General features: G+C 43.9%; 1 protein-coding gene and 1 pseudogene across 2 annotated transcripts in view; both read right to left on the bottom strand.

The window, feature by feature from the left end:
* Positions 1-1,276: 1,276 nt before the first annotated feature.
* Positions 1,277-1,756, bottom strand: LOC102501861 (60S ribosomal protein L26 pseudogene; annotated as a pseudogene).
* Positions 1,757-22,391: 20,635 nt separating this feature from the next.
* POLR3B (RNA polymerase III subunit B) overlaps positions 22,392-27,599 on the bottom strand; it is a 134,932-nt gene continuing 129,724 nt past the window's right edge. For both annotated transcript variants that reach the window (XM_006170360.3, XM_006170361.3), the window contains exon 29: positions 22,392-23,118. In XM_006170360.3, coding sequence (XP_006170422.1) covers positions 22,989-23,118 — 130 coding nt within the window. In that variant the 3' untranslated portion in view covers positions 22,392-22,988. The remainder of the gene's footprint in view (positions 23,119-27,599) is intronic.

Genomic DNA, 27,599 nt, shown 5'->3' on the forward strand with positions numbered 1-27,599 from the left:
CGCCATTATGAATATTCTAAATTCTTTATCAGACATTTCCATGATTTCCATTGAACTGCTTGTGGATGAAGAGGAGTTATTCTTTTCTCTTGGAGGAGAGGTATTTTCTTGCTTTCCCATATTTCTTGTGGTCCTGCGGTGATTTCTTCTCATCTGATGCATGGTGTGTTTCTTTCGAATTCTTAAAGTTCAATCAGAGTGTTCAGGAGCAAGCAGAAAGAGGTGATCAGGAATTTCTTTGCCGTTCTGTTGTGATCGCACGCTAACTTTGCTTGCTGGAGGCTGAATTATCGGTAGAAAATCTTCATTTTTCCTGTCCCCTGCAATGACTAGTTACCAGGAGCCATGAGGAATCTTCTTCTCTAATGACATTTTTTCACATGCATATACATTTAACATTATTTCTTTGTTTCTATTTTATGTTGATAGTTGTCTATGGATGTTATTTATGGATGAATATGTTTTGTTTTTTAATTTTATCTGGAGTAAATCCCTATTCCAGTTTTTAAGTCTTCTCTTTCATTCTTCCTTTTTAAAAGAATGATTTACTTTGTTTAATTTATTATTGTTGTTGTTGTTTTAATCACCAGAGAGAGACAGAGAAGGAAAATGAGAAAGCAAGCCTCCAAGTCCAGGACTCGAACCACAATTCACCATGTGGGAGTCCAGCACCTTAACCACCATACACTGGCCCCTTCTTCCTTTCTTCTTTTTTATTCTTTTTTTTTTTTTTTTTTTAGAGGGTTTTGCTATAGGGCACATACACTCTCACCAGAAAAACAAAGAGAAATAGAAAGTGAGAAATCATGCCCCAGGGGGGATGGCCACGCCACAATCCCTTCTCCTCTCAGGATCTTGGGCACGCACGCACGCACACATGCCCCGTTTGTGAGTTTAAGTCACCAGGTCTGGGCCTTGAACCGTGGTCGGCTACACAAGAGTCCAGCTACATAGCAATTACACCATCTGCTGGTCCCTCTCTTTCTTTCTTTTTAATTTTTTTTAATTTTAGCAGTTTTTTTTTTTTTTTGAGAGAGATTTTCACTGTAGGGCGCGTGCACTCGCCAGACAGACAGACAGAGACATAGAGACAGAAAGCGAGAAATCACCCCCCGGGGGGATGGTCACGCCGCAATCCCTTCTCCTCCATTGTCCTCTCGGGATCTTGGGCACGCACGCACACGCGCCCAGCGTGAGTTTTAAGCCACCGGGTCCGGGACACGAACCGCGGTCGACTACGTGGGAGTCCAGCGACATAGCCATGACGCTAACTGCTGGTTCCCAATTTTAGCAGTTTTTAATGAAAGTTGTACATAAGATTATTTCACTCCTGCATCTTCTCAATCGCCTCTTCCTTATATTTACCCCTTTCCTTTCCTACTTGGTGAGACGTGTCTTTCTGTTCAAGATCTCTTTGCGGTCTTTGTCCAGTTTTAGTCTGGTGATAACCGCCTTGCCAGGGGACGCCCACACGGACCGCTGTGCCATCAGCCTTTTCCCACTGCACCCGCTCAGTGGAGATGGCAGAGTTCTTCCTGTAAACTTGGACGGTGTTGCCAATGCGCTGACCTTCATAGTGTCCTTGCATAACCTGAACTCCATCGTCCTTTTGGATGGACATAGATCAAACACTGTACTTCTGCCTCAGCTCTTTGGACAGAGGGGAAGACAATCTTCCTGCAGATGTGGGGAGGTGCACTGAAATGTCTTTTAGGTTCTTGCTTCCATCAGAAGTCACAAAGGGATTGAACGTCATGTTGGCTGTGGCTGCTCCAGCGATGGCCGCAGAAGAGAGAGGACTATGCATTGCTTCTGGTTCTGCACATTTCTCTTTCACCTAGCTCTCTTTTTAAACAAGAATTATTTTATTTAACTTTATCTATTTATCCATTTATTTATTTTTAACCCAACCAGAGAGGGACTGAAGGAGAGAGAAAGTGAGAAAGCAAGCTGCTATGTTCGGGACTTGAACCACCATCGGTCATGTGGGAGTTCAGTGCCCTTAACCACTACACTACCTGCTGGCCCTCCCTCTGTCTTTCTTAACATTAAGATTTTTTACGAAGCTTGGAATTTTATCTGAAGACTCGTTTTGAGAAGAGTCTGTTTCCTACCCTCCTCTTCTCCCTCTCTGTCCACTCTCCTACCAGCCAGCCTGAGTTCCGTCCAGTCCTCTCCATCCTGAACCAGGGCTGATTTGGCAAGGCAAGGTTCATGCCCATGGTGACACCAAACAGAGGGCAAATATGTCAGTGGGTCGTCCGATTTCATGTCCAGCCATCAACTGTTCTGTGCTCTTTGCTACTGAGGACCACAGCCTTCATGAAAGCCTCTCTGCAGGCAGCAGCTGGCGATGATGTTCACAGGTCGAGGGGCCCCGGTGTGGCCTCTGGCTTCTGGGGACAATCCTGGCCACACAGGGTCACTTTTAGGCCCAGCTACCCTACAGAGGACAGACTCTTGGGTGCCGCGGGCAGCCGAGCCTGGCTTGCTTGTTCCTGCGACTGTCTCACCTCGCGTTGCTGTCCTGTTTGCCGGTGGGTGGAGGTGTTTCGTTTGTTTTGAGCCTGGCTGTGTTTGCTTAATTTCCGTTTAGTACATTTTGTTCATTATTACTATATGTTTGGAGAAAGTGACAGATTAATAGACGAAAGAGGCTTAACTTATATAAAATTGACATCCCTGAATAACAGCAAACAAATGGAGCAGCCACGAAATCTTCAAAAATATAATTTGAGAAACTTCCTTCAAAAAAAAAAAAAAAACCTCCAAACTATAGCTTGGTAGTGCCCTCATACCTCAGGAATATTTGATACAGAAAAGTCAATACTGAAATGATAAAACCTACCGGGTATCAAAGACGAAGACTATTTTGCACAGACTAGCTGGGTCCCACAGGGCTGATAGAGTGGCTCCGGTCCTGGACCCAGCGGCCTGAGAAACACCTGTGTGTCTACATGCCCCAACTCTCGAGGATGGTGGAGAAGGGACTGCGGTCTGGCCATCTCCTCTGGGGATGCTTTCTCACTTTCACTCTCTTTTTGTCTCTCTCCAGTAAATTAAAAAAAAAGAAAGAAAGAAAAAAGATTTTCGTGTTTTCATCAAATAGGAAAGCGTTAAGGCTCACCTTGAGCTTCATTACAGAAAAGTTGAGCAACATCTACAAAGTCCTTAAATAACACATTCATGCCCAGCCACTTTTTCTCTCAAATATAAGAGCAAAAAGCAAACATATTTGAGCATGCGGAAAACGTAGTGCCCGCAAGTCCTTATTTAAAAACAGAAAACTGGAGGCAGTGCTAGACAACTACAGGATGAATAGAGAAACTAAGGGTTGAGGTGGGGAAGGCTGGGGGTGAGAATCGAACTTGTTTTTTAAGTGTAGGACCATATTTACTTCATTAGGAATTATAAATTTTGTAAACAATGGTAAATTATGTAAATATTGTGAAACATGACAACTTAGAAATAATGTTCTAAGTACCTGGAGTTTCAGAGAGAGAAGGCATAAAGAAGTTTAACTACACAGATTAGTCTATCTTTTACAACCAAAGTTCAAAGGATATTTAGATTGGCAGTTAACTAATAGTTGTCACATGGCACTTAAGGGTATAAAGTTTATATAGATAGGTAAACCATAAAGGATATCTAAAGGTATAAAGGAGAGTACTAGAAGAACTGCAAGGCATTACGTCACATGGTGAACTGAAAGGAGGTGATGATACAGGGAGAGACTGGCAATAAGAGGGTCAAAGGAGGTGAACACGTACTAACTCTGTATTGACATCGTCGACAGTCAATAATTGCTCTTTGGAAAAAAAAAGAGATTAATTATTTAAAATTAAACCACTGAAATTACAATAAGCTAAAAATATCTAAATCATCAGAAAAATCCATGCGCAGAATGAAATTCAGAAAACAAAATTCACATAATAAAAATTTTTTTAAAGGAGCAAAAATATATAGTATAATATAAAACACAATTTAAAAACTATTACTGTGGCCAGCAGGTGGCGTGGTGGTTAAGGGACTGGCCTCCCATAAGGCCAACTGCTATGGTTTGAGTCCTCAACCTGGTGACTTAAAAATTAAAGGAGTGGGGGCATGGCCAAATTCTGGGAGGAGAATGGATTGTGGCATAGCCATCCCCTTGGAGGGTGATTTCTCATTTTGCCTCTCTATCTCTCTCTGGCAAGAACATATGCCCTATGGCAAAAACCAAAAAAAGTTTATAAAAAACCCCCCTGCTAATACCAACTGTATCTGTTGCTATCAATAAATTCAAATGACTAGCTACTTAAAAGAAGCTCAGTTTACAGATGGACGAGTGTTGAGAAACATATATATCTGTATGACCACCACCACAATAAAAATGGAATATTTTCACGAAACTTCTTCAGTCAGTTTCCACGGTCCTGCCAAGCAATTGTTGATGTGATTTTTGCCACTCTAGATTAGATATGTCTTTTCCAGGGTTTATAAAAATTGAATCATATCATCTGTACTCTTTCCTGTCTGGTTTCTTTCACTCAGTGTAATGTTTTTGACAGTAAGCTAATTTGTTGCATATATCAGTAGGTTTGTCCCTTTTTAATTCCAAGTCCTATTATAATGTATAAATATTTATTTAGTCACTTATCCATTAAATGGTTATGAGTTTGGGGCTACCCTGAGTAAAAGTAGCAGAAATGTTCACGTACAAGTGTGACTGTAAACTTGGATAAACATCTGGAAGTGAAACTGTTGGGTCATAACTTTATAAGAACCTGTCAAGCAGCTTTCGGAAGAGGTGGTACCACTTTACTCTCTCATCAGTAACGTATGAGAGTTACAACGTGACCACACCATCAGCAACACCATCACATGATACGGTCATATTTAAAAATTTTAATCATCTGAGCCAGCAGGTGGTGCTGGCCTTGGATCCCACACGGCCAACTCAGTGGTTCGAATCCAGGACCAGGCAGCTTGAAAAACACTCTGGGCCCGTGTGTGTGTGTGCCCAAAATCTTGAGATGAGAATAAAAGAGAAGGGATTGTGGCATGGCCATTCCCCTGGGGGATGATTTCTTGCTTTCTCTGTCTCCAGTGAGCACAGCACCCTGTGGCAAAAAAAAAAAAAAAAAAAAGGAAAAAAATCCAAAACCTAATGGTTATATTGTATTTCATTGTCATTCTTCTCACTTATTATTCTTTAAAATTAAGTATTCAATACAGTTTCATTTTTATTTTACTGCTATACACAATTATTTTCAGTTTATATCATAATTGTTATTCTAAGGAATTCTCACTTTCTGTATTTTTTTTTTTTTTTAGTTTTTGCTATAGGGTGTACGCACTTGCTGGAGAGAAAGGGAAAGTGAGAAATCACCCCGCAGAGAGGGACGGCCATGCTGCAAGCTCTTCTTCCCATCCTCCTCTCAGGATTTTGGGCACACACGCACATGGGCCTATCACATTTTTCAGGCTGCTGGGTCCAGAACTTGAACCACAAAGTCAGCCACGTGGGATTGTGCCCCTAGTCACCACACCACCAGTTGGGTCCGTGTAATTTTTAAAAATATTTTTATTGTAGAACAGTTTAAAGTTACAAAACAAGCTGAGCCATGGTGGTGCAGGCAGTAGGACACACGGCGTGATGCTGGGGAAGGCGCAGGGTTTGGATCCTAGATCAGGCTTGAACATTCTATAGCAAGCCTGTGACCCTGCTTAATAAACAAAGGAGAAGTGGTCGGATATTACCAGCTGCCACTGCCATTAAATGAATGAAGCTGGGTATTGTGCATGAATGACTGCTGCCAACCCCCCGAAAAAGACAAAGTATGTGCTCCTATTGAAGGACCACCTACGAATTAGCCTTGTCATAGAAATCAAAGTTGAAGCTAATCAAGCCTTTATACCTTCGGAAGACGGAGGACAGATAAACCTGTTAGACGACACTAAAGGAATGGAATCAACACTGATACTTTATTATTAGCCAAAGCTGCTATATCCAGATTTACTTACGTGTTTTCCTAATGAGCCTTTTCGATTCTAGAGTTCTAGCCAAGGTACCACCTTCCACTTACTCAGAGTTCTGGTTCTTGCTCCTCCCACTGCAACAGTGAGAACTGAGACATTGTAGTTTGGAACTTTCTTTTTTCTCCTAAGGGTAAAACTTAGCCCTCAGCATTGCCAGGTAGGACTCCAGTTCTCTGACTTTCGTGTAAAGATGCACAGTGCTCCACTGTGTGGATTGCACCTAATGATTGCCATGTGTTGGTGTCGGATTTTCGGCGATCTAAGTTTCTTTTCCTGCGTTTCTATAATTGCTCTTTCTAAATGGCCGCGAGCTGTGCGAATGAATCGCTGGCTCACCACATGCCTGTCTCAGGACTCTGCTGTTTTCATAAACTAAGGGACTCCTCCTATGTATAAATGTATCTACCTACACATGCCATAATTTTTTTTTTTTTTTGGAGAGGATTTTCCTATAGGGTGTGTGCACTTGCCAGAAAGAGAGACAGAAAATGAGAAATCACCCCCCGGGGGGATGGCCATGCCACAATCCCTTCTCCTCCATTCTCCTCTTGGGATCTTGAGCAAGCACGCACACATGCCTGGCAGAAGTTTAAGCTACCAGATCTGGGACTCGAACCATGGTCGACTACATGGGAGTCCAGCAATGTAGCCATTACGCCATCTGCTGGTCCCATATAGGTATAAATTTCTAACAGATGGTATCTCTTTGGTGGTCTTTGGCCATAATATCCAGGTGGTGACCTCAGTGGTGAGAAGCCTTCCGACTTGGGTCCAAGAACCAAACAAAATTTCTCATTAGAAGCTGCTCCTGGGGACCAGCAGTTGGCATAATGGCTATGTTGCTGAACTCCCATGTAGCCGACTGCGATTTGTGTCCCGGACCCAGTGGCTTAAAACTCACACCGGGCGCGTGTGCATGCGTGCCCAAGATCCCAAGAGGAGAATGGAGGAGAAGGGATTGCGGTGTGACCATCCCCTCTGGGGGGTGATTTCTTGCTTCCTATCTCTCTGTCTCTCCCTGTCTTTCTGGCGAATGCATGCGCCCTATAGCAAAAACCTCTCAAAAAAAAGAAGAAGAAGAAGCTGCAAGTGAAAGGGTTAAGGAAATCCCTTACTGGGTAATCAGAAAAGTCATGCCATGTTTTTCTTTTTCTTTTTTCTTTTTTTGGAGAGGTTTTCGTTACAGGGCGCGTGCGCTCGCCAGGAAGACAGACAGAGACAGAGAGACAGAAAGCGAGAAATCACCCCCCAGAGGGGATGGTCACACCGCAATCCCTTCTCCTCCATTCTCCTCTTGGGATCTTGGGCACGCATGCACACGCGCCCGGTGTGAGTTTTAAGCCACTGGGTCCGGGACGCGAACTGCAGTCGACTATGTGGGAGTCCAGTGACATAGCCATTATGCTAACTGCTGGTTCCCCATGCCATGTTTTTCTATGCAAAAATACATCATGACTTTTCTGATGACTTGATAGTATCTAGGAGAGAATTCAAACACACACATAAGTAGGACTATTTGCCCTCCTAGCCCTGCTATAAAATGTAGGGACGATTCAACATTATGTACAGGCTGCTTCTGATCGAAACCCTTGGCATCACTGTAATAGTATTTTAAGACTACCTGGACAGCTTTTTTTTATTTTGGAGAGGTTTTTGCCATAGGGTGCGTGCGCTCGTCAGACAGACAAAGAGAGACTGAGAGACAGAAAGCAAGAAATCATCCCCCGGGGGGATGGCCATGCCACAATCCCCTCTCCTCCATTCTCCTCTCGGGATCTTGGGCATGCACACACATGCGCCCGGCATGAGTTTTAAGCCACTGGGTCCAGGACTCAAACTGCGGTCGACTACATGGGAGTCCAGTGACATAGCCATTACGCTAACTGCTGGTTCCCTGGACAGTTTTGAGAGCATGGGTGGCATACTGTGTCTTGGTCCTTGGATATCTTTAGGGAAGAAGCCTGCAGAACATTTCAGAGCTTTCTGATCTAAAAGAAAAGGCAGTAAGGTAGACCTGGATCCAAATCTGGATAGAATGCTAAATAGGTGGGTAACACTGGGCAAATCATTTCATCTTATGAATAATATTTACCTCGCAGGACTGTGGTGTGAATAAAATGGGATTATGAATGTACATTCTAGATTATCCATAATGAGAGTTATTAATGTATCATCAGTTATAGAGTTTTACTTGTAGGCAGCATACAACACGCTCTTAACTCAAAATTGATTTTTTTTTTGGAGAGGTTTTTGCTATAGGGCATATGCACTCACCAGAAAGACAGAGACAAAGAGAAAGAAAGTGAGAAATCACCGCCCCCGCCAAGGGGGGATGGCCATGCCACAATCCCTTCTCCATTCTCCTCTCAGGATCTTGGGCACGCACGCACATGCATCCGGCATGAGTTTAAGCCACTGGGTCTGGGACTCAAAAAGTGGTCAACTACATGGGAGTCCAGCGACACAGCCATGACGTCAACTGCTGGTCTCAACTCCAAATTGATTTTGTAGGTCTTGAAAATATGGAGAATTTTGTATAAAGACACCCTGCCCCGATCACATCAGGTTGGAAGGGAATAAAATGGGACAATAATGCCAGTGAGTAGGACTAGGTGAAGGGATAACTTACATAAAGGTACTGTCATTCTCCTCTGGGGATCTTATTTTATTTTATTTTATTTTATTGAAGTTGACCAGTGAGAGACAGAGAGAGAAAGTAAGAAAGCAAGCTGCCAGGTTCAGGATTTGAACCATGGTCAGCTATGTGAGAGTGCAGTTGCTTTAACCACCACACTACGTGCCGGTCCCCTGGCTTGAGTTTTAAGCTGCTGGGTCCAGGACTTGAACCACAGTCAATTACGTGGGAGTCAGTGACCATTATGCCATTCCTGGCCCCTAGCCTCACTGTTTCTATGGTCAGCATTTGAAGTAAAAACTTCAGACTCATCTGCTTTGGTGCAGACAAGTGGTGTTCTGGTCTGCAATGTTGGAAGCCATATGGCTGACCATGGGTTTGGATCCTGAGCTCACCAGAAACATGCTAGGTACACACATCCACAATCCTGCCTAGCTAACGGCTGGGAGAAGGGGATCCTGGCATGATGAGACCCTGTCAAGAGTGCCTTTCTTGCTCAAGAAATACAATTTAAAAACTTAAAAAAAAAATGGAAAAAAAAAACATGAAAACTCCATAATTTCAAAATCACCTTTGGAGACAATTTAAACTGCTTAGCATTGGAAGAGTTGGCAATTTCTTTGGTGGAGCACTCAATAAACAGTGCCTTAAATTTAGGGTATATAATACAAAAGAAGAGTTAAATGCCTATAAGCCTTAACTTGAGGCTCACATGAGAGCTGAGATGCTCATGAGAGAGGTATGAGGAGACAGATTACACTGCACTCTGTCTAGACTTGCTAGTAGACTTGCTTGTTTAAATACTGCTGTTGGGGCCAGGAGGTGGTGTGGTGGTTGAGGCACTGAACTCCCACACAGCCAACTGCAGTTTGAGCCCCCAATCTGGCAGCCAGAGTTTCACAGCGGGCATGTGTACGTGTATGCCTAGAATCCCAGGAGGAGAATGGAGAAGGGATTACAATGTGGTCATCCCCCTAGGGGCTGATTTCTCACTTTCCCTCTCACTGTCTCTCTCTCCAGTGAGTGCACATGCCTTATGGCAAAAACCTAACAAAACAAAACAAACCTCAGGAAACTACTGTTGTAGCCCACTGTTCCCAATAATAGGAAATACATGAAACTGGGTAATTATAAAAAGAGTTTTAGCCTCTCTCTCTATATATATATAGGCTAAAAAAATATATATATTTTATATTATATAAATATATATTCATATATATGTGTGTGTGTGTGTATATATATATATATTTTTTTTTCTTCTTCTTCAGTTTTGCCAGAGGGTGCATGTGCTCACTGGAGAGAGACAGAGAGAGAAAGTAAGAAAGCATCCCTTCATGGGCAATGGTCACACACAATGCCTTCTCCTCCATAACTCCTTCCTTTCAGGATTTTGGGCATGCATATACATGTGTCCGACAGGTCTCTTGAGCCACCAGATCTAGTAGTTGAACCATGTGGTTGACCATGTGCGTTCCAGGCACTTTAAACTCCATGCCACGGGCTGGTCCAAGCTCATGGTTTTGAAAGTCCAAAGTCAAGGGGCCACATCTAATCAGGGTCTTCTTGTTGGTGGGGTCCTAAAACCATGCAGGGTGTCACAACGTGAGAGAGCAGGAGTCCGTGGGTCTGTCTCATTCCCTCTCCTTATAACTCCCCAAGACTAAACTGTGAGGGACCCACCTGGATGCCTAATCACTTCCCAAAGACCCCACCTTTCAACACCATAATCAGATTAGTCTCCCCTAATACCTTTAAAACGCGACCAAATTCCAAAACATGAATTTGTGGGGGGGGGGCATTCAAACCATAGTAACCATTTATTTTCTTTTCTTTTAAAATTATTTAATTTTATTTGTCATCATTATTTATTTTTTAATTTGACCAGAGAGAGACAGAGAGAGAGAGGGAAAGGGAAAGGGAGAAAGCAAGCCCCCAGGTCTTGAACTGCAGTCAGCCATGTGGGAGTCCGGTGCCTCTACCACGCCACCTGCCAGCTCCCCATTCCTTTTCTTTTCTAATGATGAACATGGAGTTGAATTTGCTAAAGTCGCAGATGTAGTGGCGGTCCCTCTCTCTTGTAGCTTTACTGTCTCCCCTACCATTTCTGAGCACCCTGAGGGCAGGAATATCACTGAACTCATTACTGCAGTCCCAGGACCTAGCGGAGGACCCTCTACTTAGAAGAAATAAGAATATGAATGCATACGTGGTTCATCTTCTTCTGGGGTCTCTCCAGAGGTGGAAACTCCATGATGACACAACCCATTCTGTCACTTGAATAAGCCAAGTGGATGTACTGGTTCCGGTCTCTACTAGCTTACCATGCTTCTAACTGGAATTAATGACATGAACAGAGGTTCCCAGAGAAGAACCAGGCCAAAAGGCTTAGAGGTTCCAGGTCAATCGATCCGCAGATAATAATATTTCTCTGCGGCTGGACTCAACTCATCGATAGGTTCTGGCTGGGTTCCCACTGCTGGTCTGCTTGCTCCTCTCTTGCTCCTCTCTTCCCTCATCTAGGCTTAACGAGATGAGCACCATTTAGAAAGGCAGGGCAGTTATCCTTTAAGTGAGCAAAGTGATCTTCACAGAAGGGCTGACTTTAATAACCCAGTGCAAGACCCCCTTTACGGTACAGAATGCTCCTGGCACATCAGTTAAGTGTTACACAAACCAGACGTGAGCATTCAAAATCAAAGGCGTTTTTCATTCATGTGAAAAAGGGATCAGTAAGCTGCATGAAAACTGGGGTGCGGAACAGTCTCCAGGGCCCCCATCCACAGCAGGAAAAGCTCAGCGCAGATTGGGCCCAGGGGGAGGCAACCTCGGCCGCCCATAACTCAGAGATAGAAGGCGGCGATCTTCGCAGGCTGCCCCGTTTCATGTGTGAGCTCCTGCCTCTGATCTTCCGCCGTCGCCTAATTGCCGATGACTGTTTCTGCGGACACGAGGGTCTGCTAAATGTGTAGGGCCTGCGTTTTTCCAGGGGAGACTTTTTCCTTTGCACACAAGCCAAAGATGCCTTCATACACAAATTCTTTCTTATGCAGGTCATCAGATACTTACGTGAGGGACATTAATGCTGAGTTCAATGCACACACACGTGTGTGCGCGCACACACATACATATTAAAAACTTGGTAACATGAAGCAGTGGGGATGCAGGATGGAAAGACCAATGATATTACACGCACGTCCTAAATCTCTTTCACACGTGAAGACTGCCCCAGCATTAGTTAAATAACTTTAAGCTGTTTGTTTTCTGAGAGTGGAGATGGCTTTATTTTCGCTCAATCACATCTTTGACCTAGTCTCCTAATAACCAAAGGCACACATTTAAGAAACATTTAAACTTACTCCTCCAATTGGGATCAAACCCTAGTCCTATCAGCATCACTTAGTAACAAGTTGACGTAACTGAATCGAACAATTTAAACGAGAAGAAATGCTATTATAGAGGGATGGCAAATAGGTTTCATAAAGAAGTCATTGCCAATGATCATAATGATAGTTGATATTTCCTGAGCATTTATTATATGACACACAAATTGATTCGATTAGCCTGTGAAGCCCAGTTAAGGTGGCATAGTGTAATGCACTGCTTTAAAATCCTGGAAGCCATATAGAAGCTCACAGTTGGATCCCTGGTTGACCTGTGTCCAGGTAAGTGTGTTTGTCCATGATCCTGGATGGCTAGGGACAGCTGGGGGAAAGGTCACACTGTAAGATCCTGTTGCAAGTGCTTGTCTCTTTCTCTTTTGCTCTGTTTCGCTCATGGAAAAATTAAACTTAAAAACTTAGCCCTATAAATAGGTACTATTATTACCTCATTTCTATAAATAGGGAAACTGAGGAAAAACATTTTACCTAGGATCGTACAGGAAGACTTCAAAAGTTTATGGAAAACAAAATTAAAGTGCAAGTTTATTTCAATGCAAAAATGTTTGATCATTATGCATAGTTTCTTCTGTTTTCTTTTTCGTGTGTTTGTTTTTAATTGCCATAGGGTGGGTGTGCTGGCCAGAGAGAAACACAGAGAGAAGCAACATGAGTAAGTACCACCTTGGAGGGATGGCCACACTGCAATCCCTTCTCCTCCATTCTCCTCTTGGGATTTTGTGTATGCCCACACACGCACTTGTGTGTTTTTCAAGTTGCTGGATCCAGGACTTGAACTGTGCAGTCAGCCATGTGAGTTCCAGATGCTTTAACCACCATGCCACCAGATGAACCCATGCAGTTTCCATAACATGCATTTTTCATGAGCTTTTGGGAAACTCTGTGCAGAGACTCGTAGGTTATGGGGCCAGGATTTGAAGGCAGGCTGTCTGGCTGCAGAGTCCTTGCTCTTGATTATGGTATGCTCCTGCCTCTCAGCTGATGGGTTACGGGCTGTGCAAGCTTGGTTTTTCAAGAGTCTGGGGCCAAATTTGGGGTTAGTATAGTTGACTGCCATGAATAATTAAGGAGCTGTCCAAGGGATCCAGACATAGAATGGAAGCACATGTATGTGTAATTGCCGTCCCTGACTTCACTGAAAAAAAGGTCCTACAACATCTGTACTATCAGAACTGTGCCTGTCTCATAATCTTTACAAATATTTACTGCTAGATTTTTGTAACATGTGACACTGAATCAAGTCATTAGAAGAACTCTCCCTGCAGGCAGACCAGGTAACAAATCATTATCAGCTTCCAATTTCACTTTCTGGACCAACATTTATATATATATTTCAGGTTTTGACAGATTGTAGGCCTGCTTGGGACATGCAAAATCCAGGGTACCGAGGAAGGAGATTTTCCATTAACTCATGAAGGTAGTTGCTGATGCTGAGATCGCTTTCCTGGGGACCCGGCACCGTAGCTGACATCTTAGAATGCAAGCAATATTTTAGCTGGCTCAGGGGAGAGGGCTCTCCCTAGGCCGGTGACCCCATTTACTCCAAGGCATTCGAGGGGAAGACAGAGTGTTCAGCTGTGGGGTAGGCTGCCACATGGCAGGCGAGCAGATGCAAAGCTGAGGGCTGACTGGTAAATGCATATGTCTTTGACAAAAGCAAAAAATAGGCTAGATCTAGAACAACATCAGGCTGTCGGCAAATATGAATAAAAATAGAGATTATAACCGATCTAATTTGATGTCTGTAACATTACCATCAGATATGTAGAAGTATGTTGCACACCAGGAATGAAACTCAAAGTTTCAAGACCAACATATGACTGACATCAGTTCCACCTGATGTCATTACAACTGCGACACAGAAGAAAATCAAGGGCGCTGAGTTCGTGTGAACGTGTGGTTTGTATAGACCCAGAAACAGAAAACAGGCTGTCAGTTTCCGAAGGCCAAATCCACATGACTACAAACTGGAAATTGTTCTCTATTGCTTTGTAATTTAAACCATTTTCACATACACTGCCTTGTTCGGTGGTTCTAAACTGGGGGTTGACCTTGCCCCTCAGGACATTTGGCAATGTCTGGAGACGCTGACCGTCACTGACTTGCAAGTAGAGGTCAGGCAGTCAGGGGTCCTGCTAATTATCCCACAGTGCACAGGACAGCCCCCTGCAACAGAGTTACCAGCTCAAGTCTAGCTTAATGTTTGCACACATGAAGAGCGGGCGAAGCTAACCTGCACTGAACGTTCTGCATGGGCAGGTGCTGTTCTAAGTGCCTCACCTGAACTAACTCATGGATCCAATCTGTGCACTAGGCACTCTTCTCACTCCTGCGCAAGCCTGTGTGAAGTGGATGAGGCAGGTGGGGAGGGTGCACCCTACTGAGCAGATGAGAAAATCGAGACTCGGCTTAGCAGTGGAAGAACCTGGGTCTCTGCTCTCTTCACATGCACAGAACACAAGAAAACACAGGGTGCCCTGGTTCCCTCCCTTGGTCGGTAACCACATTGCCAATGCATTTCAGAATAGCAGCTCTAAGGCAAGTCACTCTGGGGTCCCTGACTCTTGCAGGCTCAGCCACCTGGGAAGTGTTTTGAAAAGCCTCTGCAGCAAGCTACTCCTTTGAGTCCCAGGAAGCTCCCAAAGGACCCAGCCTTCAGAGAGGAGACTGATGCATCTCTCTGAGAACTTGGGCAGCAGAGTGGAACCGTCAGTGAGATACTCCAGCAGGGAGTGGAAAGGAAGCAGCACAGGGAGAAAGTGGGAATCTTGAGGCTGCCATCAAGAACCCGCCAGTGCCAAGGAGAAGCTGCTTCCTAGCTTGCCGAGGAGAGCTTCTATACAAATCTGGCCTTTCATGCCCATGGCCTCTGCACAGCCCACGTCCTCTGCACAGGGTCTCCACTGGCTGGGGCAGGCTGGGAAAATGGTTCCCAAGCACTAGCTGGAGATGTAAAAAAGGGTGGGAGCCCTGTGGGAGGTGTGGGTTGATACAGTCTACAGCTTGAGGGGAAGTCCTCTGCAGCAAGCAAGAGAGGAAAGAGAGTTCCCAGGGAAGGCTACTCTGGCACCCTTAAAAATCCAAAGGCCAACTCCAAGAGAAGCTGGGGTTCAAAGTTCTTACAAGAGTGGGCCTCAAATTTGGGGTTGCAGTGGAACCACCTAGAGGGTTTGTTAACACAGATTGCTGAGCTGCTACCACAGTTTCTGAGGTTTGGGGAGGGGCCCGGAAGTTTGCATTGCTAAACAAGTTTCCAGGTATTGCTGTTGCTGATCCCAGAACCACACGGAGTACCTAGAAGCATGCCAGCTGAGTCAGGCTACCCCGCCCTCCCAAAGACCTGTCATCGTTAATTGGCCATTAAGGGTATTATTTATTGTTCCAGTTTCTTCAAATGCAGTGTTTGTAGGAGTCCCCAACTGAAGTACAGCAAATTCTCCAAACCACCACTAGAGTTATAATAATAATAATAATGTGAATGTAAACTGGATCCTGGCATCCTGAACAAAGGATTTTGAATCCATCATCTGTTTTAATGTAGTCACACTGCCTCTTGCCACAAGTATCGCGGATGATTGGGAGTTAACCAGACTTAAAATTTATTATGCATGGAATAAAAGCTATTAGCTGGGCTTGAAAGCCACTTTGACTCCTTGGACTGTGGTGTGAAATGTTGGACTTGTGAGTAAAAATGGGAATTTCAGGTTCTGAAACGTTCTGCCAGGACATCCTGATCATGAACTTGATTTGCCCAAGGACCTTTCTCAATTGTTTCTGGAGCCTGAGTCCCACACCCAAACTGGTAGCTTAGCATTGGTAACAAAACGTATATAATTCTAGACTGCTGCCACTTTTTTGTTTTGTTTTCTTAAGCGATTTAAAACTGCTCTTTAAAACTTGACTTTATTGTCCCACTAACCCTGGCCCTGTGGGCTGATGTAGTAAAAATCCAACTTTTGGGCAACAAATAAAATAAACTGTTTTCAAGACACATATGGAGTAAATACGTCTGGTGAAGAGGTGCTACTTTTATAGTCACTTTTCTGACCATCCGTTTCACGGCGGAATTATTTACAGGTCTCTCAGAAACCAGCTTCTCTATTACTCAGACGGCCCGGAATGGAGGGGCCCAGCCACCAGCCCTAATGTATTCTCTCTCATGTGACTCATTACTGCAAATAAAGGTGTTGGCCAAAAATGCTCTGAAGCAGCTGAAAACTACCCCATTATGTAGCACCCATCAAGGACTTCTTTTTTTTTTAAAGTCCTTTTCTTGACTCTTGCCACCTGGAAGTGTTTTGAGACCTGGTTCTGTAGGCTTCATGAAACTATTCCGGGACTCCGCGCCAGCTTCAGGCCTCACTTTGATGTTGGTGGCAAATGGTTGTTCCAGGGAAGTGCGTTCGCTAATTCCACACTTTCCTTCCTCCCCATCACAGTTCAACAGGGGAACGCTCCCGCATTGCTTTTGCAAAATCCCAGTTTCTGCACTTGGTTCAATTAGGTTATTGGGAAACTCATGACATATTTTTCTGTGTTTCTATGCAAAAATGAGTCATGATTTTCCTGACAACCCAATAGTTTCCAAATTCCCTCTTCTAAAGGCAGCTTGGAGTTTGCTTTTCCTAACCATTGACTGACGAAGTTGCTCAGGACAAGGCTAGTCCTGGAAGTGTTAGTAAGGTGCATGTGACGTTCAAAGAGAACAGTAACAAAGTTTATGGACATCTCTTCTGTGCCAGGCCCCATGCTAAGCTCTTCGGATGTATTATCTCAGTTAATCTTTTACTTTTTTAGATAGTGGGTCTGTGTTCCACATACATGTCTCTGTCTTTTTCTTTTTTTGGAGAGGTTTTTTTTTTTTTTTTCCGGAGAGGTTTTTGCTATAGGGCGCGTGCGCTCACCAGACAGAGACAGAGAGAGAAAGTCGGAAATTACCCACGCTGCAATCCCTTCTCCTCCATTCTCTTCTTGAGCTCTTGGGCACGCACGCACATGTGCCTGGCATGAGTTTAAGTCACTGGGTCCGGGACTCAAACCACGGTAGACTACATGGGAGTCCAGTGACATAGCCATTACGCTAACTGCTGGTCTCTCCTTTAATCTTAAAAGTAGCCCTAAATAGGGGCCAGCAGGTGATCTGGAGGTTAAAGTGCTGGATTCCTACATGGCCTACTGCGATTCAAGTCCTGGACTAGGTGGCTTGAAAATTATGAAAAATAAATAAATGTTAAAAAAAAAAGTAGCCCTAGGAGTTGGTACTATTTTCCCTATTTGGAAGATTGAAAAACTCAAAGAACAAAAAGCAACATGTTATATCTGGAGTGATAGTGAAGAGACTGAAACACACGGTCAGAGTGTTTATTCTTTTTTTTTTTTTTTTTTTTTAATAATTTCTAGAGGGTGCATGAGCTTGCCAGGTAGAGACAGAGACAGCACCCTCTCCCTCTCCATCCCATCAGGAATCTGGGCATACATGCACACAATCTTTGGTGTTTTTCGAGTCACTGGGGCTGGGATTTGAGCCACTGTCGGTTATGTGGGATTCAGCTCCCAATGCGTGGCACTTAACTGCTGTGTTACGGGGCCAGCCCAAGTCCCTATTCTTAACAACTTAGTCATCTGGTAGGCTTTTAAAATTTTTAAAAAACATTTACTAAATAATAACTTCAGAAAATTGAAAAATCCTGTGTATATAATTTAGTAATTTTAATAAAATGAACATATCCATGTAATTAACATTCAAGCAAAAATAACATTTCCAGTACCTTAGAACCCCTGGTGGCGGGTCATCAGCCACCCAGACTGCATAGGGAACTGGCATCGTAGCCTCTTATAGCATAGAGCAATTTAGGCTATTTTTGAACTTAAAAGGAACCAATATAGCATGTTTTCTTTTGTGCTTAACCTTCTTCCCCAACATTTTATTGGTGAGATTATCTATGATACTATATGTAGCCATAATTGTCATTGCTTTATAGTATTCCACCATATGAGCATATCACAATTTCTTCTATTGTTAATGAACAAGCATTGGAAACCAGCAGTTAGCGTAATGGCTATGTCGCTGGACTCCCATGTAGTTGACCGCGGTTCATGTCCCGGACCCAGTGGTTTAAAACTCACGCCGGGCGCGTGTGCGTGCATGCCCAAGATCCCGAGAGGAGAATGGAGGAGAAGGGATTGCGGCGTGACCATCCCCCCTGGGGGGTGATTTCTCGCTTTCTGTCTCTCTGTCTCTCTCTGTCTGTCTGGTGAGTGCACACGCCCTATAGCAAAAAACAAAACAAAACAAAAAACAAGCATTATTTACTGCTTGAGGCTATTACAAATAATGCTGCCAGAAACATTTTTGTACATACCTACTTATAACACATGCATACACATTTCTACTGGGCATACCCCTAGCAATTGTTGGGTATGTTCAGTTTTGTGTGTTTGTTTTAATAATCTTTATTTATTCCATGAGTAACAAAAAAAGAGAAGCAGAAATACAGCACCCTTGACAGGGCCCCAATGCCACAACCCACCCCCGACTTCCCCAGCCAGGATCATTGGTACATGTGTGCCTGGTGTACTCAAGGCGGTCTCTGGACCTGAACTGGGAAGCCTACCATGGGCGACTGCCTTGTTATATCACACGACCATCTGGCCCTGCGTTCAGCTTTAATAGATACTGCCAACATTTCAGCCCTTGCTGTTAGGTATTGGCAAACGACTTAAGGGGTAAAATGGACTGAATTATGTTCCCTCAAAATTTCTATGTGGAAGCCCTCATCCCCAGCGTGACCTATTTGGAGATAGGGCCTTTAAGGAGGCAATTCAATTAAGTGAGGTCCTGTAAGTGGGACTCTAATCTAGTAGGTCTGGTGTCCTTAAGAAGAGATATTCAGGCTTACTCTCACCCCCTGCGTACACACCAGGGAAGGGCCAAGAGAGGATGTAGTTCTGAGAAGGTGGCCATGAGCAGCCAGGGAGAGCGCCCTCAGCAGACACCACCTGTCAACACCTTCATCTTAGACCTCGACCCTCCAAAACTATGAGAAATAAATTTGTTGTTTAAGTCCCCTGGTCCATAGTATTCACTTACGGCAGTCCACGCCGATGATCACAGGGAAAAATGGTGGAAGTGAGCCACCTTGGGATCCTGCTCTCTCTAGGCATGGTGTCTTAGAACCTCTGAGCCCACAGTTCTGCCTCCCCTGCTCTTTGATCCTGCCAAAAGCACATCGATTTGCAGCCTCCTGATGGTTTTGACGCTTTTAATCCTTGTGCTATTTTCAACGCAGCACAATCCTTGAGGAAAAAAGTGCTTTGAGGGTGATCTGGAAAAAGTGATTCTATCAGGGCCAGCAGGTGGAGTGGGTAAAGTGTATGGCCGAGTGTGATTTGAGTCCTGGTTCTGGCGGCTTGAAAATCACACCAGTCACATGTGCGTGTGTGCCCAAAATCCCCAGAGGAGAACGGAGAAGGGATTGTAGCATGGCCAACCCCTTGGGGGGTGGAGGGTGATTTCTCACTTCCCCTCTCTGTTTCTCTCTGTCTCTGTCTAGTGAGTACACACACCCTATGGCAAAACTCTAAAAAAATCAAGTGACTTTTATCATTATTGGAAATGAAAATCTATGGTAGTTTTTTTTTTTTTTTTTTTTTTTAAGCACTTAGAAATAAAACAAAACTGTAGTAAGACTAACTTAATAATTCTGGCCTTATTAAAAGTATTTTTCACAGTCAAATGCTACTCAAACGTATCTGCTAGTTTTTGAAATAACAACCTGCCACTTTTCTCCGTAAATGTCTTCTTTTAGAACCTATACTTTCTAGACCTTGTGACCTTGAGCACTTTGAATTTCCTAGGAGGTTGGATAGGTAATTCTCTTTCGAATGATCAAGATGGCCTGGAGTTTTTCCTAAGAAAGCCCTGTAAGTGAAGAAGTCCGGTCCTGAAGCCCTTGTTAATGGTAGTGCCAGAGGCACTTAGCAACTTCGTTTCCCTCATGGAGTGTTTCCAAATCTCCAGAACAGAGTTCATCACTGTGCCCTGGGTGCTCCCTCAGCACTGATGCGGCTAATCTTTAGCACTGGCCACAGGCCCAGGCTGTGAGCAGCCGGCAGGTCCCACCTCCTCCCCTGAATTACATACCCCTTCAGGCAAGAGCCACACCCTGCTCTTTTTAGCCTTAAGACCCTCACGTGTGGCAGACACTGAATAATAAATGATGACATCCTCCTGCCTGTAGCCTGCCCACACTCTACCTCTTCCCAAACAGGCCGAGTGTTCACTGCAATGAACACAGGCAAGTGCATCTTCAACCGAGTTGGTATATGGAGTTGCCACACAATGTGAGACAGCCAAACCCCCTATGAAACTGCTGGAACAGGGACCAGCAGTTAGTGTAATGGCTATGTCGCTGGACTCCCATGTAGTCGACCACAGCTTGCGTCCCAGACCCGGTGGCTTAAAACTCACGCTGGGCGTGTGTGTGTGCCCAAGATCCCAAGAAGAGAATGGAGGAGAAGGGATTATGGCGTGGCCATCCCCCCTGGTGGGTGATTTCTCACTTTCTGTCTGTCTCTCTCTGTCTGGCGATCGCACACACCTTATAGCAAGAAAAACTCTCAAAACAAAACAAAACAACAAAAAACCAAAACTTCTGAAACAGCTTACAAAACACAGCATACTTGATTGCGAGTTCAAGCCAGGACAGTAATCTTTAGGCGCCATCCATTTTTGAGAACCACAGAACTAGACCAAAAGAGCAACCTGCACAGCCCCAGATCTAGGAATTCAAACTTGCTTGCCTTTGTAATACCTGCTGAGGCCCTGAAGTAAAGGGACCTGCGCACCTGCCTCTATGAAGCCTCTCTGACTTAGACATCTGTTAGAGCTTTTTATTGCGAAGAAAATGAAGTGAGGTCGAGTTTTTAAGTAAAAAATGGCTGGCCCTGTAAGCCTAAATTCCAAGTCTGTTATACTGAAACAGTCCCACCAGTAAAGTAGATGGCATGGTGGTAAAGGCCCTGGACTCCCACATGACCAATCATGGTTCAAGTCCTGGACTTGGAGGCTTGAAAATCACAGAGGGCACATGTGCATGCAAGCCCCAAATCCAGAGAAGTAAGTGGAGAAGAGACTGCAGCATGACCATTCCCCCTGGGGGGTGATTTCTCACTTTCCTTCTCTGTCTCTGTCTCTCTGACAAGCACACACATCCTATGGCAAAATCCTAAAAACAAAAACAAAAACAACAAAACCCCAAGTAAATAAAAGAATAAAGACAGTGTTCTACCGAATATTAATAGGTATTAACAGTACTAAGTTGAGGGCTGGCCCTGATAGGTGAAAGGAACTGATCCCATATGGTCGACTGACCACAGAATTCCAGCCCCAGAGGCCTAAAAAACATGTCAGGTGTGATGTATGTGTACGTGTGTCCAAAACCCTGACAGGGTGAACTGGAGGAGAAGGGACTGTGGAATGACCATGCCCCATTTGGGGATGTGCACATGCTCGCTCTCTCCCTCTCTGTTTCTCTCTGGCAAGGGCCTATGCTCTCTGACAATTCAAAAAAATAAAGAGATTATTTGGCTCCTTGGAACATCCTTCTTTTGGAGACTTCTAGTACACATTAGCGTGGGAGCATTAAATGCTCTGAAAAAGTCCTGTGGTAGTTTAACTTGGTTATTACACCCAGTTTTTCCCTATTTTGACAATGGAGCTTGATTCTTGTTGAAGAATAATATCTACTAACATCTGGTGGAACATTTTCAGTGTTACATGCTAGGAATATAGTCTCAGACCATTACTGAAAGCATTTCTGACTCTTATTTATTTATTTACATTGCTTTATGATATGTGCACTCATTGGAGATAGACAGAAAGAGAGAGAAAGTGAGAAATTCTCTCCCTCCCCCAGGAAAGATGGTCATACCTCATCCCCTTCTCCTCCTTGCTTTTCTCAGGACTTTGGACAGGTATGCACACGCACCTGGCATGATTTTCAAGCCACTTGGCCCTGGACTAGAACCGTGCACCTAGGTGGCCATGTGGGATCCAGCTGCCTTAACCCCCACACCATCTGCTGGTCCCAGATTCATTTTGTAAACAATCCTAAACACAAATATTTATCTTTCTTCAGAGCAAACCAGTTAGGAACAAATTTTAAAAAGGCTGACAGATTACAAAGAAAATGAACTAACATCCAGGAGGAAATGAAAGGGGTAGAAATGGACAAAACCTCCAGAGAGTTATACTCAATTAATTATCAATGAAGGGTATGATCATGAAAGTTCAAATAGTAGCAACTGAGTCCATAAGAAAAGACAACATTCTTGCTTGCTAAGGTAGGAATTTATTTATTACATCCCACCAGGATGAAAATGACAACGTTTGGGTGTGTGAAGGCAAAACTTAATTGTTGGGAGAATCTAATCCACCTCAAACACCAGATAAGAAAGCTCAGACAATTGGTCCTCTTTCTTCTTACACGCTCAGATCAGCCACCTTGATAACAGCCAAGTTGACCAATTCCGATGGATCCTTCACATTTCCAAGTTTCATCAGAATTGTGAGCTGTTAGCCTGAAGGTGTCACGAGCAGCGGAACCCAAGCATTCTTTTTATGTCAGGTCTTTTTAACGAATACATTTTCAGACAACAGAACACACACATAACCGTGAGTCACATCCATTTGTGAGTCGAAGTGCATTACAGTCCACACTGTCACATCTTCCCCATGGCTGAGGCTCATGACAAGGTGGTTTAGCCAGACTTCCAGAACATAAAAATCCTCTTTGTCAAATTTCTGTTTTGGTTTTCAACAGAGAATGCTCAAAGGAATTATTCCCAGGAACGGGAGTAATCTCGAAGCCCTTCTGCTTTCTATTGCATTGGCGGTATCAGCTGTCATCTTCAAATCATCATCTTCTCCATCCTTATTCATTATACTTGGACAGTTTTAACCTGGGGATGATGTTCATGGACTGCAGCTCCTGGAAGAGCAGCTTGCAGGCGTACGGAATGCGGAGAGAAGACACGTGGCACGACGACTTGCAGTAATGGCACCTGAAACCCAGGTCAGCACGTGTTAGAGGGCCAGCAGCTCAGAAACCAGGGTTCGCCCACAGGAAGTGAGCAACATTCTATTATCGCTCTATCATGCTGGCTGTTTTTCTATTCCTAAGAGTTCAGTCACACTATCACACATGTACATAGATGCCCAGAAAATAAAAAGAAGCATCTAAGCAAGCAAAGAAAAAGCAAACCAAACAGCATGCCCTCCAGTTTTAGAAGTATGAAGCCTGAATCAGTCACACCACACCTCTAGACCTTTCTCTTTAAAATGCAAAACATCTACCTTATTTGTTTTGAGAGAGCCCTAGAAATGTGATCCATTGGAAATGTACTGAGATTCAGATATCTTTTCACCTTTCTAAAAACAGAATTATTTTATTTATTATTATTTTTCAGTTTGCTATGGGACACATGTGCTCACTAGAGATAGAGAAAGAGAACATGAGAAAGCAAGTTGCCGGTTCTGGGACTCGAAATGCAGTCAGCCATGTTGGAGTCCAGCACCTCAACCACCATGCCACCTGCTGGCTCCTTTTTTCCCACTTTTGAAAGCTTTTAAAAACCTATTAAATCTCAGGTCAACCAGTGGCATGGTGGTTAAGGCAGCTGGATACCACATGACCAACAGCTCAGTTCAAGTCCTGAACCCACAGGATTGAAAAACACTGAGCATACGTGCCCAAAATCCAAAAGAGGAAATGGAAATGAGATTTCAATATGGCTATCTCTGGGGGGGAGAGTGTGCTCCTCCTCTGTCTGGTACGCTCACACACCCTATAACACAGAAAAGACAAAACAAAACAAAAGCAGGTCTAGCCAGATGGCAGTTAAGGCAGCTGGAGCACATATGGATCCCATATAGGCAATTCTACAGTTAGAATCCCAGACCCAGAGGCTCGAAAAACATGCGGGGTGTGTGAGTATCTAGACAAAATGCTCAACAATTATATTTTAGTTTTTGTTATTTTGAGGTATGTAGTCTGATTAAAAACACAAGACTTTCTTATGCTTTTTTTTTTAAAGAGATTTTCGTATAGGGTGTGTGTGCTCACTGGAGACACACAGACAGAAAATGAGAAATCACCCCCCGGGGAGATGGCCACGCTGCAATCCCTTCTCCTCCATTCTCCTCTCAGGATCTTGGTCATGCATGTATATGCACCCGGCGCTGAGTTTAAAGCTGCCAGGTCCAGGATGTGAACCATGGTCAACTACATGGAGTCTAATGATGTAACCATTACACCAGCTGCTGGTCCCTCAAATACTGTCTTATTCCAGTGCTCTTCAGGCTTAGTTATATCTGGAGGGTAGTTAGGCAATTACATGTGAAATACACAAACACATCAACACCTCTGTATTAAAGGTATGTGTACAGGAATGTTCATGGCCATTCCATTTGCCAGAGTATAAAGCAGGAGACTACACAAGTGTCCGATGGGCAAGTGGTTCTGTAGCTCCAGAAAGACACAGTGCATCCACTGAATGTGACAATGCAGATTCATGTTTATTGAAATGTGAAGATGCCCAGGACACCGAGGGAGTGACAAATCCAATGTGCTCAACGGTGTGGTTCCAAAGGGCCCTCAGATGGGTTTCAGTAAGTTTGCTCACTATGAAGCCCAAAAAATCATACGTCAAGTTTTATGAGGTATTGTGTATTTGTACTTAATAGAATTCAAGAGGGTTCATGACCCATTTTAAACCAAGAAGGTAAAGAACTTCTGATAGAGATATCCCAACGAGAGTCACCCGAGTGTTAATGGTGGTCAGGAATCAATGTGACTATCACTCTGTATTTTTTGCAACTTCTGTACATTTTACTATGAGCAGGGATCATTTTTACCATCAGCAAAACAAAGCTTTTTATTATTTTAGAAAAGAAAAGAGGGGCTAGTCCATGGCCTGATAGTTGGAGATGATGGATTCCGCATGGCCAACTGCATGGTTTGAGTACTGGACCCGGTAGCTTGAGAAACTCGCCTGGCACACGTGCATGCATACCTGCAATCCCAAGGGGAGGGAGAAGGGAAAGGATTGCTATGTGACCATTCCCCATGGCAAGTGCTGTCTCCCTTTCTCTCTCTTACTACCCCTCCCTCCCTTCCTCTCTCCCTCTCTCCCTCTCTTTCTTGGATGAGTGGACATACTCTCTGGCAAAATTAACAACAACAAAAAGGCTGGTGCCAGGCCCTATGGGGTTAAGGGAGCTGGATTCTATGTGGCCAACTGTGTAGTTCAAATTCCAGCCCCAGGGACTGGAAAAGTGTGCTGGAGCATGTGTATGCACGCCCTAAATCTCTCCAGGATGGGAAACGGAGAAGGGATTGTGGTGCGACCATGCACTTTGGGGGAATACTTTCTCTCTGTCTCTCTGGTAAGTGCACTTGCCCTCTCACAAAAAAAAAAAAAAAAAAAAAAAAATTTAGAAAAGGGAAACAAGCACTGAGGCTGAAAATCTGAATGAGTAACTATGCAGACATAGAACTCCTTGAGAAGAGAAGGGGAAAAGGGTGAGCCACTGTGGATACATGATCATGTCAGGACCGGGGGACAGCTAGGTGCTTGGCCAACACTGTGGAGTACGAGATCCACCAAAAGTACTGATACGGACTTGGTGGGCTGCTGCTGCTTAGATTACCCGAAGACATCTTTGGTGCATTATAGTTTAAAAATTATGTTTTTAATGTGCCTGGGTTGATCTAATTTATTCAGGAATCATGTCCATGCTCTAATTAAATTGGGGAAATGGATTTAACAAGACTAACTTCTTGCTGATCCTCCTGTCTAGTACACTGCCCTGTGACTTCAATCCAAGCTAATCTGTTTTAAATTTCCATATGTGCTGATTCACAGTTCAGAAAGCCCATTAACCTTCTCTAGCATCAAATCATTCTCTATCATTTGAAATGTTCCATTGTGCACATATATGTGTGTGTTGTGTGAGGGGGCTTCAAAATATTCATGGAAAATGGAATTATGTACGAGTTATCTTTGGTGCAAAAAACTTAGAAATCCATGCAGTTTCTTCATAATACACATTTCCCATGAGCTTCTGAAGACCAACATATATATCTATATGTGTGTGCGTATACCTATATACTGTATATATAAAAAAATTACCCTATGTCTGAACAATTTCCAAGGGTAGAAACTTGACCCAAAACAGTAACAGAATAAACAGACTTTTTAGGGCAAAGGCAGCAAAAGGGGGAGAGGCTGGAGCTTCACACAAAAAATGATTGTCCAGTAGAATATCCTCTATGAGCTAATTATCTTAATAGGGACTTTCTTTCCTCTGCAGTTCTCCTTCTGGACCCTTCTTTTGTGACTTACGCCCTCAGTGTCTACTGTAGAACTGTCTTGCTGTAAACATCCCCATAGCAATGCCTTACTAACGTGCAAATCACTGACAAAGGCCAGTTTCACGGTTCCGAGCTGCTCTAATTACCCAGCCTCCATTGTGCTGCTCATTACAGAGCGACTTCCTCCAACAAACGCCCAAGCTCCCTCCCACACAACCCAGCACACTGGATCAGGTAATGATGGGAAAAATGGCAGCATCATTATGCTCCTCCGCCAGAAAGCAGCGCACAAGGAGGCTGCTAGACTACCAGAATGGATTAGGATTTTTTTCTGTTGGCAACAAGGGTGTAAGTAGGCCACTCAAAATCAGACATAACGGTATTTTAAGGTCTGTTTAATTACACTAAAGACCCTCAAACCGTATAACCTGATTTAGTCCTCTTTCAAAGGATTTCAAATACAATAATGCACACCGAACACATGAGCTTCAAAATCAGGCACCAGAGATCTCTAAATGAGACAGCAAGAAAGCAGGAAAAAAATGAAACGGACAGTTTTGGGAGCTGAGTCACTACAAGTCTTTCAGCTTACATTAGTATCTCCGAGTACCCAGGGAAGAAGGAGGGAAGGTTTCCTAAAGTACAAAGTTGAATGTTTTCTTTGGAGGAGGGAGGGAGAAGGGAGAAGAACGCAGAGAAGAGGAGAAGGAAACTATGAAATTTCATGACCCCTAGTTTTAATGAATGACTCTTGTATATCATCTTTTCAAAGTAAATTCTGAAAAATCCTCATGCTAAATTTGAAGATTTAAAGTATAGTGAACTAGTTTCCAGGAATCTTACTATTATACTATTTCTTTTCTTTTTCACACAGCCCAGACTATAAAAAGCATGCTCAATATGTATTTCAAAATACAGACATCTCAGGGGACCAGCAGTTAGTGTAATGACTATGTTGCTGGACTCCCACATAGTCGACAGCGGTTCGTGTCTGGACCTGGTGGCTTAAAACTCACGCCAGGCACGTGTGCGTGTGTGCCCAAGATCCTGAGAGGAGAATGGAGAAGGGATTGTGATGTGGCCATCCCCCCTGGGGGGTGATTTCTCGCTTTCTGTCTCTCTGTCTCTGTCTGTCTGGTGAGCACATGCGCCCTATAGCAAAAAACCTCT

This window comes from Tupaia chinensis, unplaced genomic scaffold, assembly GCF_000334495.1.
Source record: "Tupaia chinensis unplaced genomic scaffold, TupChi_1.0 Scaffold148234_1, whole genome shotgun sequence".
In the NCBI taxonomy this organism is placed as follows: domain Eukaryota; kingdom Metazoa; phylum Chordata; class Mammalia; order Scandentia; family Tupaiidae; genus Tupaia; species Tupaia belangeri.